General features: G+C 42.4%; 2 protein-coding genes across 5 annotated transcripts in view; both read right to left on the bottom strand.

Moving 5' to 3' along the window:
• Nucleotides 1-48: 48 nt before the first annotated feature.
• CCNDBP1 (cyclin D1 binding protein 1) lies at nt 49-10,282 on the bottom strand. Of its 2 annotated transcripts, XM_046655138.1 has the most exons (11): nt 10,066-10,281; nt 9,831-9,890; nt 9,478-9,557; nt 6,037-6,118; nt 5,172-5,262; nt 4,923-4,996; nt 4,259-4,335; nt 3,633-3,916; nt 2,470-2,530; nt 781-827; nt 49-529 (listed from the first exon to the last, which is right to left on the bottom strand). In XM_046655138.1, exons 1-11 carry the CDS (start codon nt 10,172-10,174, stop codon nt 415-417), a joined length of 1,080 nt encoding a protein of 359 aa, XP_046511094.1. In that variant the 5' UTR covers nt 10,175-10,281; the 3' UTR covers nt 49-414. The 2 variants fall into 2 exon arrangements, with proteins under 2 accessions (XP_046511094.1, XP_046511095.1); XM_046655139.1 differs by lacking the exon at nt 9,831-9,890 and having other exon boundaries at nt 10,066-10,282.
• A 540-nt stretch (nt 10,283-10,822) lies between these two features.
• The window catches only part of TMEM62 (transmembrane protein 62), a 33,189-nt gene continuing 27,923 nt past the window's right edge, over nt 10,823-16,088 (bottom strand). For all 3 annotated transcript variants that reach the window (XM_046654752.1, XM_046654751.1, XM_046654750.1), the window contains 2 exons: nt 14,287-14,405; nt 10,823-11,674 (listed from right to left, as the gene is read on the bottom strand). In XM_046654752.1, coding sequence (XP_046510708.1) covers nt 11,348-11,674; nt 14,287-14,405 — 446 coding nt within the window. In that variant the 3' untranslated portion in view covers nt 10,823-11,347. The remainder of the gene's footprint in view (nt 11,675-14,286; nt 14,406-16,088) is intronic.

The following is a 16,088-nucleotide window of genomic DNA, read 5'->3' as shown; positions in this document are numbered from 1 at the left end:
TCTCAACCGACTGTATTCCTGGTAGAAAGAAACTTTGAAGGGTACTCATTTAACCACTGGCAGGTTAGCATTTTATTGAGACTACCAACATCTTTAACAATAAAACGACACATTTTATTGTAAATAGGAAACAAGGCAGTTTCCCCAGGAATCTCTGAGAGACCTCTCAGGAACCCAAACTCATGCAATTACTTTTTTATCTAGCACAGAAAAATAAATCATACTCGTATGGTTTATAAATAATTGCCAGTCTGGCCTAACCAAGAATCTTTGGTGATAGAGTCTCTGGGTAAGTACAGAAAGGGACTCCCTTTCTATCTAGAAAGCAGTCTAGCCCCATTTTAAACACAGACATCAGAGCCTGGCTGTGACAGTAAGGAAGGGAAAGAGGAGAGCACAAATGAGCCTGCAAACTCATAACTCAAGTTCACTCTGAGTGAGCTCCTTGATTCTGTTCATGCAATGATCAACAGCATTAACAAGTAAAGGGATCCAACTATCTTCTGGCTGTGGGTTCACATGGCTCGCTCTGTGAATGGAATGGGAAAAAAGAGGTCAAATTTATTATACTGTCAAGGGAAAAATCTATCCTCAACAGGGGCACAGGGGGAACTATAGTAAGGCAAGTTTCTTTGCAGAAACTCAGCTGCTCCACAGCCGAAGTTGAAAGAAGACACCATACCCACCTTCCTCCACTCCCTGAAATGGGGATTTGGGAGTTGAGAATGGCTGGATAGCTTATTCTCAAAAAGCTATGTGTGGAGAAGTCCTCATACTCACTTTGTAATTTCAAGGGCCTTCTTTAAAACGGATACAAGTTTCGCAGACTAGAAAAGAAACAGAAGTTACTCACCCTGAGCCCTACCCTAAAAAAGAAAAGAGAGCTAAAATATTTTAAAAGACTCAAATAATAAAACCGTAAAATAAAGAATCTTGAAGGAAATAGACAAAAACAAAAATGCTGATTACATTAGGATAGTAGGATTATGGACTCCTTTCTAATTAGCAAAGTCTGATTAATAGCGTTGCTATAACATTTTTATACATTTTTTTAAATTTAAAATATTTTTTAATTAAAAAAAAAAACAGAAAAAGGAAGAACATAAGCTGAATTTGTCCCAGCTGCTGACAGCTCAGAATATATAGCAGAAACAACTCATGTTTCTTTTTACGAAAGTCAGAGCCAGCCTGGTGGCGTAGTGGTTAAGTTCGTGGGCTTCGCTTTGGTGGCCCAGGGTTTGTGGGTTTGGATCCCAGGCACAGACCACTCATCAAGCCAGGCTGTGGTGGCATCCCATATACAAAATAGAGGAAGACTGGCACAGATGTTAGCTCAGGGACAATCTTCCTCACCAAAAAAAAAAAAAAAAAAAAAATCTATGTACAGAATTTTAAGAACCAATAGCAAGATAACATGATGATGTATGTATGCCACCAATATATAGTACATATTTTTAAATTTTATTCAGGATAATTGACGAGGGATATTGCTAAAGATGTTTACTTCTTAGGAAGTCAATTTTTAAAAAGTGAATGGGAAAAAAAACTTAATGCCCAAAAGGATCCTATTCTACTTCAAAGTCTTTGCACATTGTGAAGATACATTTGATGAATCTAATTGCCACTATCTAATTTATCAAATATTATTAGGATTGATATATCTGGTTATAAAATATAAGCCATTTAGAAGTTTTACTTCTTTTTCCAGTAATATCAGAGATAAGAACAGAGTTTCTAAAAATAGAACATTCTCTACCACAGGAACCAGGACTTGAAAGAATACAATAAAATCAGATTTTTATAAAGAGCTTGACCCTCCATGGTTAAATCACATGATGTGTTTATATTAGAACAGAGTATGTCCCCGGAACACTTATTTCTGCCTATACTAGAAATTAGAAACTTGTGACTTCAGGTTGAGAGGATCTTAAATTACTGAAGACTTTCTTTTCAAAGCAGCATTACTATTTTTTTTTTTGAGGAAGATTAGCCCTGAGCTAACTGCTGCCAATCCTCCTCTTTTTGCTGAGGAAGCCTGGTCCTGAGCTAACATAGTGCCCATCTTCCTCCACTTTATATGTGAGATGCCTACCACAGCATGGCCTGACAAGCAGTGCCATGTCTGCACCCGGGATCCGAACTGGTGAACCCCACGCTGCCGAAGCAGAATGTGCGCACTTAACTGCTGCGCCACTGGGCTGGCCCCAGCATTTTCTAAGTCTTCTGGTTTTTCCAAATGATTACTCAAGTGGTTATAGAAGACAGGGCTACCAGAGCTCATGGGTATTCTAATTCAACTTCAGCGAATATTTATCAAGGACAAACACTTGTAAGAACTGTGACATTACTGTTGCACTTGCATCCAAGCGCAACAAATAAAGATATTCCCTATAGCTTAAAGGAAATACTAGTGATTGGTGAAATTCTACCAGTTAGCTCTGTAGCTATTCTCTCAAAGCTGGTACTTACATTGATTCGCACAGTCAGGTGGCACATGGGTGGATATATGCTCAGAGCCAAATCATCCACACTAAGGGCAGAAAGCAAAAATAAACATAAACCAAAAAAGGAACAAAGCTCAGCTAGGTGGTTTCCAGTCTACAACGAAGGATGTGACTAGTAAGAAAATGACTGTCCCAGAAATGCCTATGAGTTCCTTAAATTGGGCAACCAGGCAACCAAGATAGAACCAATTGAACTGGTATTCACTGAACGCAGACATATCCCATTTCACTAGGAAGCTGGGAGAAAAAAACTCCCTTGGCCAATAGGATGGGACATGATTAATTCAGTTAAAAATGTGAGAATCTGAAACCATCAATTTAACAACCGGTATAGGCAGGGTTCATCTCTGGAACGCCACTGTAGTGGGTACCACTTTAACCAAGAGATCAAATTTAGTACCACCAATGATGAAACAAACTAACATCATGTGCCTCCCCAATATGATGCAATGAGAAACACAAAACATTCAACTATGTGATACTCTTGCCAAAAAATGTTTAATCTGAATATAATCTATAATCATGAGAAAACTATCACATGAATTCAGATTGTTGGATATTCTACAAGACAACTAACTTGGATTCTTTAAAATGTTAATTTCAAAACAACACTAAAAAGGAGAGAGACTGTTCTAGTTGCAAGAGACTAAAGTGATGACAACCAAATGCAAGGTGACACCTTGATGGAACCCTGGATTAAAAAAAAAACAAAAAAGCTATAAAGGACATTTTAGAGACAACTGGGAAAATCTGAATCTTAGATAATATTATTATATTCAATGTCAAATTTATTGGATGTAATAATGCAAATAAGAATAAGAATGCCTGTTCTTAGGAGATGCGTGCCAAAGTATTTAGGGGTGAAACGTCATTGACGTCTGCAACTTACTCTCGAATGGTTCAGGGAAAAAAAATGGCACGTCTATCTATACAGAAACCAACACAGAAAAACATGTGAACAACAGGGGAATCTAGATGAACGATGGGTGTTCACTGCAATAATTTTTCAACTTTCCTGTAGGTTTGAAAATTTTCAAAATAGAAAACTGGGGAAAAATCTTGGGGTGACAGCACAAGCTGAGATCAGAATGCTGCTGCCCAGAAGATTCAAGTGGGGATCATGCTCACCTAGGGCTGATCTCATCAGAAATATCCACAATGTCATCCAGTTGGGCCACCTGATCCTTCTTCCCATTCTCTGCCACTAAGATCCGGATTTTCTTCAAGCCGGCTTTGGATGCTCTCACCAGTGCAAGGCATGGGGTTATAAGTTCTTGGTCTTCCTCTGACCAATATAAGTCCCGATTGTTTGGACATCCCAACACATCATCCCCTTCATCACCGTAGTTGTCAGAGTTGTCCTCCTCAGTGTCATTCAAAAGGCCACAGTAAGGGTCATATTCCTCCACAGCCTAAGACATACCATGATATATTTGAACGCAAAAAAAAAAAAGCATATTATACTTTCAGCATCATGTCTGAGTTGTCCCCAAACCTCAGCCAGCTACTTCACTAATGACTACAGAGGTGAATCACTTCATAAACCCTGCTCTCACTCTCTTAGTCCAGCAATGGAACAGAGGGGTGTGGCACCAAATCACACATGGGCATGGGGTGGGGGGTGGGAGATGGGGGACAGGAGTGAGGATGGGACCTATGTGGTCAATGCTCAGGACATCGCCTCTATAATCAATTCTCATCTATTAGTCACAGAGTTGCCTTCCAATGATCAACAAAGACAGAGGTCGCCTCACCCGCTCCATTTCCTCATGTGCATCCTTCACAAAATCCACACTCTTTGTCAGCATTAAAAGGGCTGCAGCTTTGTTATCTACGAGTGAAAAATCAGAAGCACTGGGATTACAGCAGAAACCCAATAATTCTCTTAAATCTGCAAAGGGCAACCAACAGTGTTCCCATTTGAAGGGAGTGCCAAGGACAGTAAATAAGGGTGGCAGTTTAATGTAAAACTCTTCCCACCCACATCCTCTGGGTGCCCAGACTGGGGGCTAAAAAGCTTTTCCTCATTCACCACAAGAAGAAATAAAATGGTCACATAATATTTCCCACCATGGTCCTCTTGGATGACCACTGCTTTTGGCCTAGCTGGCTCTACCTTATAACTGCTTCGGTGTGTCCCATTTTACTGCTCCTAGGGCAGGACCAGGAGAACAAACCACATTTATTTAACAAGAAGGCCAGAGGGGGAGGGGAGTTTGAATTCAGAAGTGTGAGAACTAAAAAGACTGTCAAAAGGTATTAAGGCCTATCTTTTGATGTTGGTGATAAACAATATAAATTCCACTAACCTCTTTATAGAAGTTAAAATACATACATGCTATAAAACTGGAAACCAGATTGAGAGGTCTGTCTGCTATGGCCAGCAGAGTCAGTGGCCCACTTCCCACTCTCACCCACCTCTTGGTATCCGAGGCACCTGCTGGCACGCAACCCAGACATTGTTGCAGGAAATAAGGTCATTGTTCTCGGGGCTGGGGAAAGGAATCAATAAGGATATATCAATAACCTAGGTTCCTGTCTCCTACAAAGCTCCTTCCTGCTGGTCATCATTCTCAGCTATCGGTAACTTTGCTGTTGAAATGAGCTTTTCCCCTCCCTGAAGCAAAGAACCCCATTAACTGATAACCCCAACTGTGGCATCACTACCTTGGAGTGATGAAAAGCACTTCCACAAGCTGAGCCATGCCATCCACAATGTCCACAGTGGCGCTCCGAACCAGCTTCCTCAGGGTGATTCCTGTAGCCAAATGCAAAGATTCAGCAGCCTGGTCTTCTTTCCAGAAGTCACTATCTGCTTTTCTGAGAGTTTAAGCCCTACAGAACCTGAGGTAATGAGAACCCACATGCTTTAACTGGAATGCTGACACAAAACTCAGGTCTTGTTTATATCCCATGTCATTTTCTTGCTCCTCCCACCATTCCTTAGTGCTTTTCTCCAGAGATCTGGAATAAAATCTTTCCATGACAGCATGTATTCATGCACAAAGAACAGTATGGTACCTTGACAAGTGTGGATGAACCACTTAAGAGTTTAAACCATTCGCGAGTAACCCTGAAGATCCATGAGAGATGTATTCATTTATAATTTTGGCATGATTATAATCAAGGCATTAATCTACAGGCAGGGCTGGAGGTCAGCTAACCTATAAGGGAGCTCAGAAACAGTGTGTGCTGTAACAGGGCTAGAGGAGACAGGGGACGGCCTGGGCCTGGGTATAGGGCTGAGATTAAGCCAGCATCTGTGGGTTAGAGATGGAGGAGCCAGTAAGAATTAAAAACCTCAGAGTCCGGCAAGGCAGAGGAGATAGGAACACAGCATCTGTACCTTAGCATAAAGGCTTATTTATGGAGGTTACTGATGCTATAAAATTATCCTTGACTGCATTTTATGGGAGAAAGTTACATTATATGCTCAAATTGAGGAAACGGTAAAAAGTTTCAGGACACAAGCTGTCATGTTATCAAAGATCTACTCTATAAACTGAACATTTATGTGCACATAGTGGCTTACCCTGATCCTTGGGAAGCGAATAGTATATGGCAATAATTGCCTGGATGGCAGCATGGACTTGTTCACAGAACCTCTGGGTTTCCTATGAGGTCATGGACCCATTTCAGAATGAAAAAAGGAAATGGATTATATTAATGTGGTCAACCCATCTGCTGTGGAAGAGAGCAGACATCTATACAGCATCATCAAACATTTTCTGAAGTCCTAGTATGAGTTAGGCCTTGTGCTATTCTTAGCACATACCAGAGAGGAGTCAGCCAGACACCAGAGCCTGAACTGACAACTCATTAAAACATTAAGAAAGGGCAGGAAAAACTTATTCCTGATAGTCTATATCCCAAGACATTCATGATCTTCTGTGAGGTATTCACCATACCTTAGACCAGGAGTTAGCAAATATGGCCCATGAGCCAAATCAGGCCCACTGCCAGTTTTTATAAATAAAGTGTTACTGTGATACAGCCACACTCTTTTATTTACATATTATCTATAGAGCTCTTCCTTAATGATGGGGTTACACCGCAATAAACCCATTGTAAGTTGAAAATATCATAAGTTGAAAATGCATTTAAGACACCTAACTTACCGAACATCAGAGCTTAGCCTAACGTACCTTAGCTGTGTTCAGAACACTTACATTAGCCTAAGGTTGGGCAAAATCACCTAACACAAAGCCTATTTTATAATAAAGTGTTGAATATCTCATGTAATTTATTGGATACCATACTGAAACTGAAAAATGGAATGGTTTTAAGTGTACCCTTGTTCACCCTCGTGATTGCAAGACTGACTGGGAGCTGTGGCTACCTGCTGCCGCCCAGCATCACCATCATGAGAGAGTAGTACTACACACCACCAGCCTGGGGAAATGATCAAAACTGAAAATTCAAAGTACAGTTTCTACTGAATATGTATTGCTTTCTACTGAATGCGTATTTCTTTCACACAGCGCCATCATAAAGTCAAAAAATCGTAAGTCAAACCATTGTAAGTCGGGGACCATCTGTAGTTGTATTCGCACTACAAGGGCAGGGTTAAGTAGTTGGCCTGCAAAGCCTAATAAAATATTTACTATCTGGTCCTTTACAGAAAAAGTTTGCCAACCCTATCTTAGACCAATAACCAGGTGTCTGGTCTCTCTAACAGAATCACAAGACAGTCAAGTGCTGCATAACAATGTTTCCAACAATGATAGACCGCATATACAATAGTGGTCCCATAAGATTAGTACCATAAAGCTTAGGGGTGTAGTAGGCTATACCATCTAGGTTTGTGTAAATATACTCTATCATGTTCCCACAACAACAAAATTGCCTAATGATGCATTTCTCAGAAAGTATCTATTATTAAGCAAGGCATAACTGTATACCTAAAGATAATCAGCATGGACTCTACAATGCTCAAAGCTGACTATCTTCCTTCTAAGCAGTCACTGGCTTTCTCCTATCTTCCTTGTCCTCACTTCTCTGCTAAATTCTAAGCCAGTGCTTTGCAAAATTGGTCCACAGATTGGTGCTAGTCTGTAAACTGCTCATCACCAGTCTAGAATGGATAAGTACAGTGATTGAGAGTATTTAGAAACTTTTGCAGCAAGCTGACACTGCTTCAATATCCAAACATAATTTTACAAAACTACGAGTCCAGATGGACCACAATTAAAAAAACAAAACCACTCTCCAGTAGGACTAACGTGCTGAGATTCTAAGAAAGCAACTGTGATTCAAATACACATAATTCAGATAAAAGCAAATTCTAATTTTTCATCTGAGTGAAACCATTGTCCTGAACGTGTAAAGAAAAACAGCTCTATGCTACCTCCTCAGGGTATCTTACTAGTTGTGAATTTTAGCAGCAAGTCCTAAGTGTATTTGAAAGAAGGGAGTCAGCAGATAAGAAAAATAAGGTAATATTACTACTCCTTTTGAAATAAATATTGACTTTCTTCCACAAAGCTTTTAAAGTGCTCTCATACAATTCATCTCTTGTTTCCTCATCACAGATCTTTGAGGTATGTAGTGGGAGAGACTTTACCATTGTAGATGCAGCAAAAAAATATTTTTTCATTTCAAAACATCTGGATATATAGATTGGAAAAGAGAATGAAACTATTGACTATGAAAATCAAATAAGGCAATGAATATGCCATTTTAAAATAAGCTTACTCCCAAATTAAGTATATCTAGCTCTAGAAAAACTGGTCACAGCTGACATGTTTATTTTCATTAGTTTTATAATAAAGCGCTCTTAAAAATGCATAAATTCTTTGTTGTAGCAATTTCACTTCTGAGAATTTTTTTTACAGATATACACACATAAACAAAGATTGTATCACACAATTTACCACAGCACTATTTATAACAGTTACATGTTGGAAACAGCTTAAATGTCTACTTAACAATATTGGTTAAATAAATTATGGTTATATCCACTCTATTAAATACCATGCAGCCATTACAAAGAACTGTGCAACTTTATAAGTGCTTCTAAGAATCAATTTATATGTGCTAATGAGGGGGCCAGCCCTGTGGCATAGTGGTTAAATTCCCATGCTAGGCTTCTGCTGCCCAGGGTTCGCAGGTTCAGATCTCAGGCGTGGACCTAGCACTATTTGTCAAGCTGTGCTGTGGTGGGATCCCACATAAAAGAGAGGAAGACTGGCACAGATGTCAGCTCAGGAACAATCTTCCTCAAGCAAAAAGAGGAAGACTGGCAACAGATGTTAGCTCAGGGCCAATCTTCTTCACACACACAAAAAATAAAAATAATATGTCCTATGATTGATAATTCTTTTTAAAAAGGAAGGTCCAGAAGGGGAAGTGTTCATGGTATCCTATCATTTGTGTAAAAAGAAACAGGCACATACACATAAGTGTGTATATGCATAGAATATACATGGAGTAACACAAAAGGAATTGGGGAGGGGAGATATAAACTTTTTAGCACACAACTTTGATATCTTTTGAATTTTATACTGTATACACGTTACTGATTAAATATAAAAAATAATTCAATATAACAAGGGTATTACGTAGTATAACAGAAAAAGTGTAGCCTAGACATCAGATAGACTCTAATTTAAATCCTAGCTCCGCTGCTTATTTACCCTAAGCTGAGCTTCTGAGCCTGCTTACTCATCTGCCAGATGGCGATGTATGTGAAAGCACCCAGCAAATAGCAAGTGCTTAAAAAACATTATCAGGAAGGAAATAACCAGGATGAACTTCAAATTGAACCAATATTTAGAAGACTGTCCCACTCCACGCCAGGTACTGCACTTGGCAATTTGGTCTTCACAACAATTCTGTGAGATGAGAACCGAAATCTTATTTGACAGACGAGAAAAATAAATCCCCTGGTTTGAGTGTAAAAGGTGAAAAGAAAATGAGAGGATTCCTAAGAAATAAGGAGGCAGCACAATGATTCCAGGAAAATAAAGCCCACCTGCGGAGACGGCAGTGGAAGTCGAGAGAAGACTTCAGTCAGAGTCGTGGCTTCCCCGGACACTTTCACGGCTGCCTCATCTGGGGGTGACAGAGGAGGAGGCAGGAGTCAATACGTAGCGCCATAAGGATGATGCTGCAGCTGCTACACGGACTTGGAAGATAAAGCGTTCCCTTCTCCACCCCTGCTGGCTGAGACGTCTCAAAAACACCATCAACCTCTGAGACGCCGAGTATGTACGGGTAAGGTGAGGTATCCCCACAGAGAGGACCGGCGGGGGAAAGCGGGAGGGGAAGGGGTCGGAACGCTGGAAGAGATGACAGATGGGAGTCCCCAACAAGAGACGCACTCACTGAGTCTACTCCAAAACGTCTCCCGATTAAACTCTTTGGAGGTCTCCCGGGCTTCGCCGACTGGTGGGTGTAGCGTGTGGGCAGGCGGTGGCAAAAGGAAGAGAGAGATAAGCGGAGTCACCTCGGACCCCCACCTCCTCCGCTCGGGACCCTGCCCCCGCCGCCGCCACAACCTGGCCTCTCCCCCACCCCAAGCCCGCCCCTGTCGTCGCCCGTCCCAACTGCGTCAGCTCACCCCGCACTCCAGGCAGGAGCAACCGCAGTTCCCTTGCTAAGTGCCGGAGCTGCTCCAAAGGCGGAGCCAGGGTGGGGACTGCGGCTGCAGGTGCACCTGCGCTCGCCATCTCAGTAGATCGCCTGGAGCTTGCAGACAAAAGCCGCCTCGGCAGCTGCCAGAGCCACGCTGCGGTAGCTGCTCCACTTCCGGACGTCACAGGCCCGGGTTCGTTTCCGGCAACAACCCGCCCCGCCCCGCCCCAGAGGCCCAGCCACGTCTTTCCCTGTAGTCAGAGGGCCAGGCCCGCCTCCTCCCGTCCCCAAGGCCCGCCCACGCTCCCCTCCGCCCCAGAGCTCGGCCACGCCCCCTCCCGTCCCTAGAGCCCGGGCCACACCACCTCCCGCCCCAGAGTCCCGGCCACGCCCCCTCCCCGCCCTCCAAGGCTCGGCCACGGCCCCTCCCGTCCCCAGAGGCTCGGCCACGCCCCCTTCCCGCCCCCCAAGGCTCGGCCACGCCCCCCGACTCCCCCGCCGCAGAGCCCCGGCCACGCCTCCTTCTGCCGCAGAGGCCCGGCCACGCCCTCTCCCGCCCCAGAGCCCCGGCCACACCTCCTTCCGCCGCAGAGGCCCGGCCACGCCTCCTCCCTCCCTAGAGCCCCGGCCACGCCCTCTCCCGCCCCAGAGCCCCGGCCACACCTCCTTCCGCCGCAGAGGCCCGGTCACGCCTCCTCCCGTCCTCCGATGCAGGGCGACATAAGTAAAGGAACTTGTCCGAGTTCTTTCTTATTCATCATTCATTTATTTGATTAGTTGAAAACACCCTCACTAAGGAAGCAGAGAGCCCATAACACTGCGGGGAAAGAGGACTGGGACCTAATATCTTAAGGGTAGTTAGGGTCGAGCCCAAGTTCTCCCTGGTTCTCCGCCCCTAAAGGTGGCACCCTTGACGGCTGCTAAGTTCCAACACTGTGCTAGGTACTTTACATGAGGTAATCCTAAAACACACTGGGCCTCAGATACTCCCATACACAGACCCAGTCCCTGCCCTGTGGATCTCCTAGATTAGGGCTTTCCCTTCAGAAACATAAATCAACCCTTTGCCTTCTTGGGGAAGGAAGGAATCATAGCATTATTTAGACTTTTCTGCAGTCCACTGTGCAGAAATCAGTAGTAGGTAATCCCCCCAATTCCCAGGCGTCCAAGGAGCAGCAGCTTCCTGAAGCTTGCCCACCAACACTGGCCTTTCGCTTGCTGCTGGGGCAGAGGCCTGGGCTCTGGAGGCGGCTGGCGAGACCCGGCCTTCAGGAGCTCAAGTGACTTTTTAACTGCACTATGAAGACTCCAAGTTCGGTGGAGTTCAGTGTCCACACACAACGAATGAGAAGAGGTGTCAGCAGTGTCAACCAGGTCCGCAAAGGGGAGAATAAAAAAGCTAAAGTGCCATATGTCATATGAAGAAAGTAACAGGAACACATCTGCCAGATGTACAGCAGCAACATCAGTAGGTGAACAGGTATGATTTTCAAGTATCTTCCTTGATGGAGGTGAGACCTGAAGTTGTGACCAAAGCACCGCTGCAGCAAGCTCCAACACAGGTAAGCCATCAAGGGGATGTTAAAAAACACCAGCTGGAAAGAGGAGCACAACAGAACCACTCACTTACTAGCAAGCCCTTAAGCGTGTGGGTCTCACTAATACATCATTGGTGGCTCCTAAGAATATGTTGCTTTCTCTCTTGAGGGTTAACTCTGATTCTCTGAGCTTCAATCACACTTGCATATAATACTCACAACAGTTGACCTGTAGTTAGTTGTGTATTTGCCTGTATCTTTCTGTTCATCTTAAAGGCAGGTATCATTTCACTTATGTTGAAGCCCTCAATAATGTCTAAGGTGGAAATGAACTGAACATGTGTGTGTGTGAATATATATATTTGTATTTTTTGGCAGAGCGAGGAAGGGACTTAGGTGTCAATATTTTTTTATCTCTGTTTTTTTTATTTGAAGTAGCCTGATGAATGCTAGCATATAAATTAGAAGAGTTGTTATAATCCAAGTTTAGCTGCTGTATGATTCATTCATTCATTCACTAAATAATTAGTGAACACCCATTATGTGTCAGGCACTGTGCTAGGCTCTAGGCTAGGAACACACTGGTGAACAAGTCAGAAAAGATGCATCATAGAGCTTACATTCCAACAGGGAGAGGAGAAACAAAAAAATAGACAAAAAAACCAAAAAAGATAATTACAGATTGTGATAAATACAACAAAGTAAATAACTAGGTCATGAGAGGGTAACAGGAATGAGTAGGTGAAAGGAAGTACAATTCAGGCAGGAGAAACAAATGAAAAACGATCTTGACCTATTTAAGGCCAATGGGCCTGGAACAGGATGAGCCAGGTGGAAAGTGGGGCAGTCAGCAGGACCCAGATCATGTTACTGCTCTGCTTAAAGGGTTTTAAGCTGAGAGGTAAGTAGCTGATTAAGGTTTTAAAAGGACCACAGTGGATGCTCTGTGTTGAACTGGCAGTAGAGAGGCAAAAGCAGCAGTGGGAAGACCAGTTAGGGGGTTACTGCAGGAGTCCAGGCAAGAAATAATTATGGCTTAGACTAGGGTGGTGGTAACAGAGATGGAGAGAAGTGGTGGATTCAAGATATGTGCTGGAGGTAGCTCAAACAAGGAACTACTTGCTGATGAACTAGACATAGGGTATGAGCAATGGGGAAGAACTGAGGATACATCCTGGAGAAACTAAGAGAATGGTGGAGCCATTTATTGAAATTGGAAAGAACTGGGGGAGGAACAGGTTTGAGGGTAGACATTAAAGGCCTTATTAGAGACAGAATATTAAGTTGAGATGACTTTTAGATACCTAAGGGGAGATGTGAAATGGCAGTTGGATATATAGGCACTTGAAATGCAGAGAAGAGGTCTAGGTCAGAGATATAGATTTGGGAGTCATGGGCCTACCTGACACATAAAACCCATTATTAGTGTACTTTTATTAAAATATGAATGTAAACCCACCTTTTGGTAAGGATCAGGTTTTACTTGATATAAGACTGCTCCACACACAGGGAGAACCGGCCTCCATCTACATAATGGAAAACTGAACTGAACCCAGGACCTACTCACATATAAAATGCTGCTGTACAGAGAATGTTCTGGCTTCTAGTCAGTGTTTGCTAGGCAGAGGTCTTCCCTAATTTGTCTGTGTCTAATCTTGCTGATCACGTTTTACTGTCCTATTACGAGGCTGTGAACTCATTTTGAACAATGTTTTTGGATTTCTTCCAAAGCTTCTTTCACAAAAAAACGGGGTTTTTTGTGAAAGGGATTTTTGTTTTTATTGTTTGTTTCACTGTGCTTTTTCATTGAGAAAAAAATGAAATAAGGGACTAATGGTAGAATAAATGCTAGACTTCTGAGTAAACCAAAATTGATTATGATACTGAAGAAGGAAAATGTTTCAGAGGGAGGAAAGGAAAAACAGACACACAAGAAAAGTGGGTCAGTTATCCACTGGAAGCTCTCCTGGGCAGAAAGGAGACCTGGCTTTCTAGCGATATCTTAGCAGTGCATTTGTTTGGGAAACACTCATACGTTAGGTATACATTTGGATTAAGATTCCTTTAAGACAAACAAACACAAACAAAAAAACTCTGACCCGTAGCAAATCTCTATAAATAGGTCTGAAAACTATTTACCTAACAATTTATTTATTTTACTCACCTAATGGGGCAAAAGGACCAAAATCTGAAGTAATGATATGAAGCTTTGGAAGAAATCCAAAAACATTGTTCAAAATGAGTTCACAGCCTCGTAATAGGACAGTAAAACGTGATCAGCAAGATTAGACACAGACAAATTAGGGAAGACCTCTGCCTAGCAAACACTGACTAGAAGCCAGAACATTCTCTGTACAGCAGCATTTTATATGTGAGTAGGTCCTGGGTTCAGTTCAGTTTTCCATTATGTAGATGGAGGCCGGTTCTCCCTGTGAAAACCCCGTCTGCCAAAACTGTATTTTAGATATTTACAAGAGAGTGGTGGAAGAAGGAGCTTCGGAAGCACTCTAAAAGGAAACAAAACACCTGATATTAAAGATTGCCCTGCCAGTAAATTAGGAAACATGATCCGTGGTGTTTAATTTGGGATTTTGGATTTAATTTGTAACTGTTATGCAATTAGTCCAACAAGGCCAAGATGTTCTTAAACTGCATTTCTGACTTCTTACCTGGAGAATTCCAACTATAAATGTTAGGCTGCCTTGTAGGAAATGTCCATCAACAAAGATCCCAAAGGAGAAGCAGCAACCCAATTTGCCCTTAGTGATTTCACCAACGAACCATGGTCCTGAAAAAGGCAATGGACGGGAAAGGAGAAGATTAAATAACTATGATTCTGACTACATACATCATGAGATGCATTTGTAGGAATAACAAAGAAATATTAAACTAGTCATCTATTAACATTTTATTCGCATAACTTTTCTTATTTGCTAATCTCTACGTTGCATGCGATGTCCTAGCTAACCAACTGTTTGCTCCTTTGCTCCATGCTTCTCTGGATTATAAAATCATCTGAGTACATGCTATACCTGGAATAGATTCCAGAAACAGATTGGAGTACATTCACAAATTTTAGAAGATTCTGTTGCAGTAATAACCTCAATATAATGCATTAACGTTTCCTTTAAGAAGCAAAGAGGTATTCCACAAAAGATAATTTTCCAGATAACTGATATTTATTCTTTTTTTTTTGAGGAAGATTAGCCCTGAGCTAACTGCTGCCAATCCTCCTCTTTTTTGCTGAGGAAGACTGGCCCTGAGCTAACAACCGTGCCCATCTTCCTCTACTTTATATGTGGGACGCCTACCACAGCATGGCTTGCCAAGCGGTGCCATGTCCACACCCGGGATCCGAACCGGCGAACCCCAGGCCGCTGAAGCGGAACATGCACACTTAACCGCTGTGCCACTGGGCCGGCCCCTGAGATTTACTCCTTTAAGCAATAAAACTTCAACCACTTTAATCTTTCTAAAATGCACTTCGTCTCTTTCTTATTAATAGTAATGAATGTATCTTGACCTTTTCTTGCTGACTCAGTCATCACTTTGTACGTCAGCTATATACTCAGGGTTAACATGGTAACTTGCTTCTTTAATTTTTCATCTAAAATGCCAGAATGACTTTTCTCTCCTCCCTACTATTATTTACTACCCCTTCTCAGTGTGCCAGAATGACTTTTCTCTCCTCCCTACTATTATTTACTACCACTTCTCAGTGTGCAGGTTTCTGGAACTACTATATTGTCAAGAGTGATTAAGGGGCAGTCAGACATCCTTTTGCAAAATGCAAATACCAACATTGGCTGGTAAGAGTAGAATTCAGCTTTAAAAAGTCATAGATAGGGGCCGGCCTGGTGGCACAGCAGTTAAGTTCACGCACTCCACTTCAGCGGCCCGGGGTTCGTCAGTTCAGATCCCGGGTGTGAACTTATGCACCGTTTATCAAGCCATGCTGTGGCAGGCAACCCACATATAAAGTAAAGGAAGATGGGCATGGATGTCAGCTCAGGGCTAATCTTCCTCAAAAAAAAAAAAAGTCATAGGTAATTTTCTCAGACATATATTATATAAACTCCATTAGACGCATATTAGCCTACAAAACTATTTTTCCTTCAGGTTTCAACTTTTAAAAATGGAACAACTTCTGCCCTTTTAATGTTTCTTTTATAGCCAGGAACCAGATCACTTGCTTTGGCTTCTAGTGTAAGACTAGTGCCCAAAACAGCTTCAACCTATCTTCTAACAAGGAAACTGACCTCTGAGGAGGAATCTGCCATAGCTTGTTATATAGACTTGTGCAGTCTATTTCTTATTTAACTACTTTCTGTTCTCTGGTGGGAGTTACTAATGGGCAAAGAAAAGTCCAAAGGTGGAATAAAAGTGTAAGACAAAGACTAAGCAAGAAATAGGCTAATCTACTCCTAACTGACTCAGTCACTAAGGAATATTAGTAAATAGCTTTAAAGAG

This window comes from Equus quagga, chromosome 2, assembly GCF_021613505.1.
Source record: "Equus quagga isolate Etosha38 chromosome 2, UCLA_HA_Equagga_1.0, whole genome shotgun sequence".
Taxonomy (NCBI): domain Eukaryota; kingdom Metazoa; phylum Chordata; class Mammalia; order Perissodactyla; family Equidae; genus Equus; species Equus quagga.
This window is presented reverse-complemented; position numbering and strand designations above follow the sequence as displayed.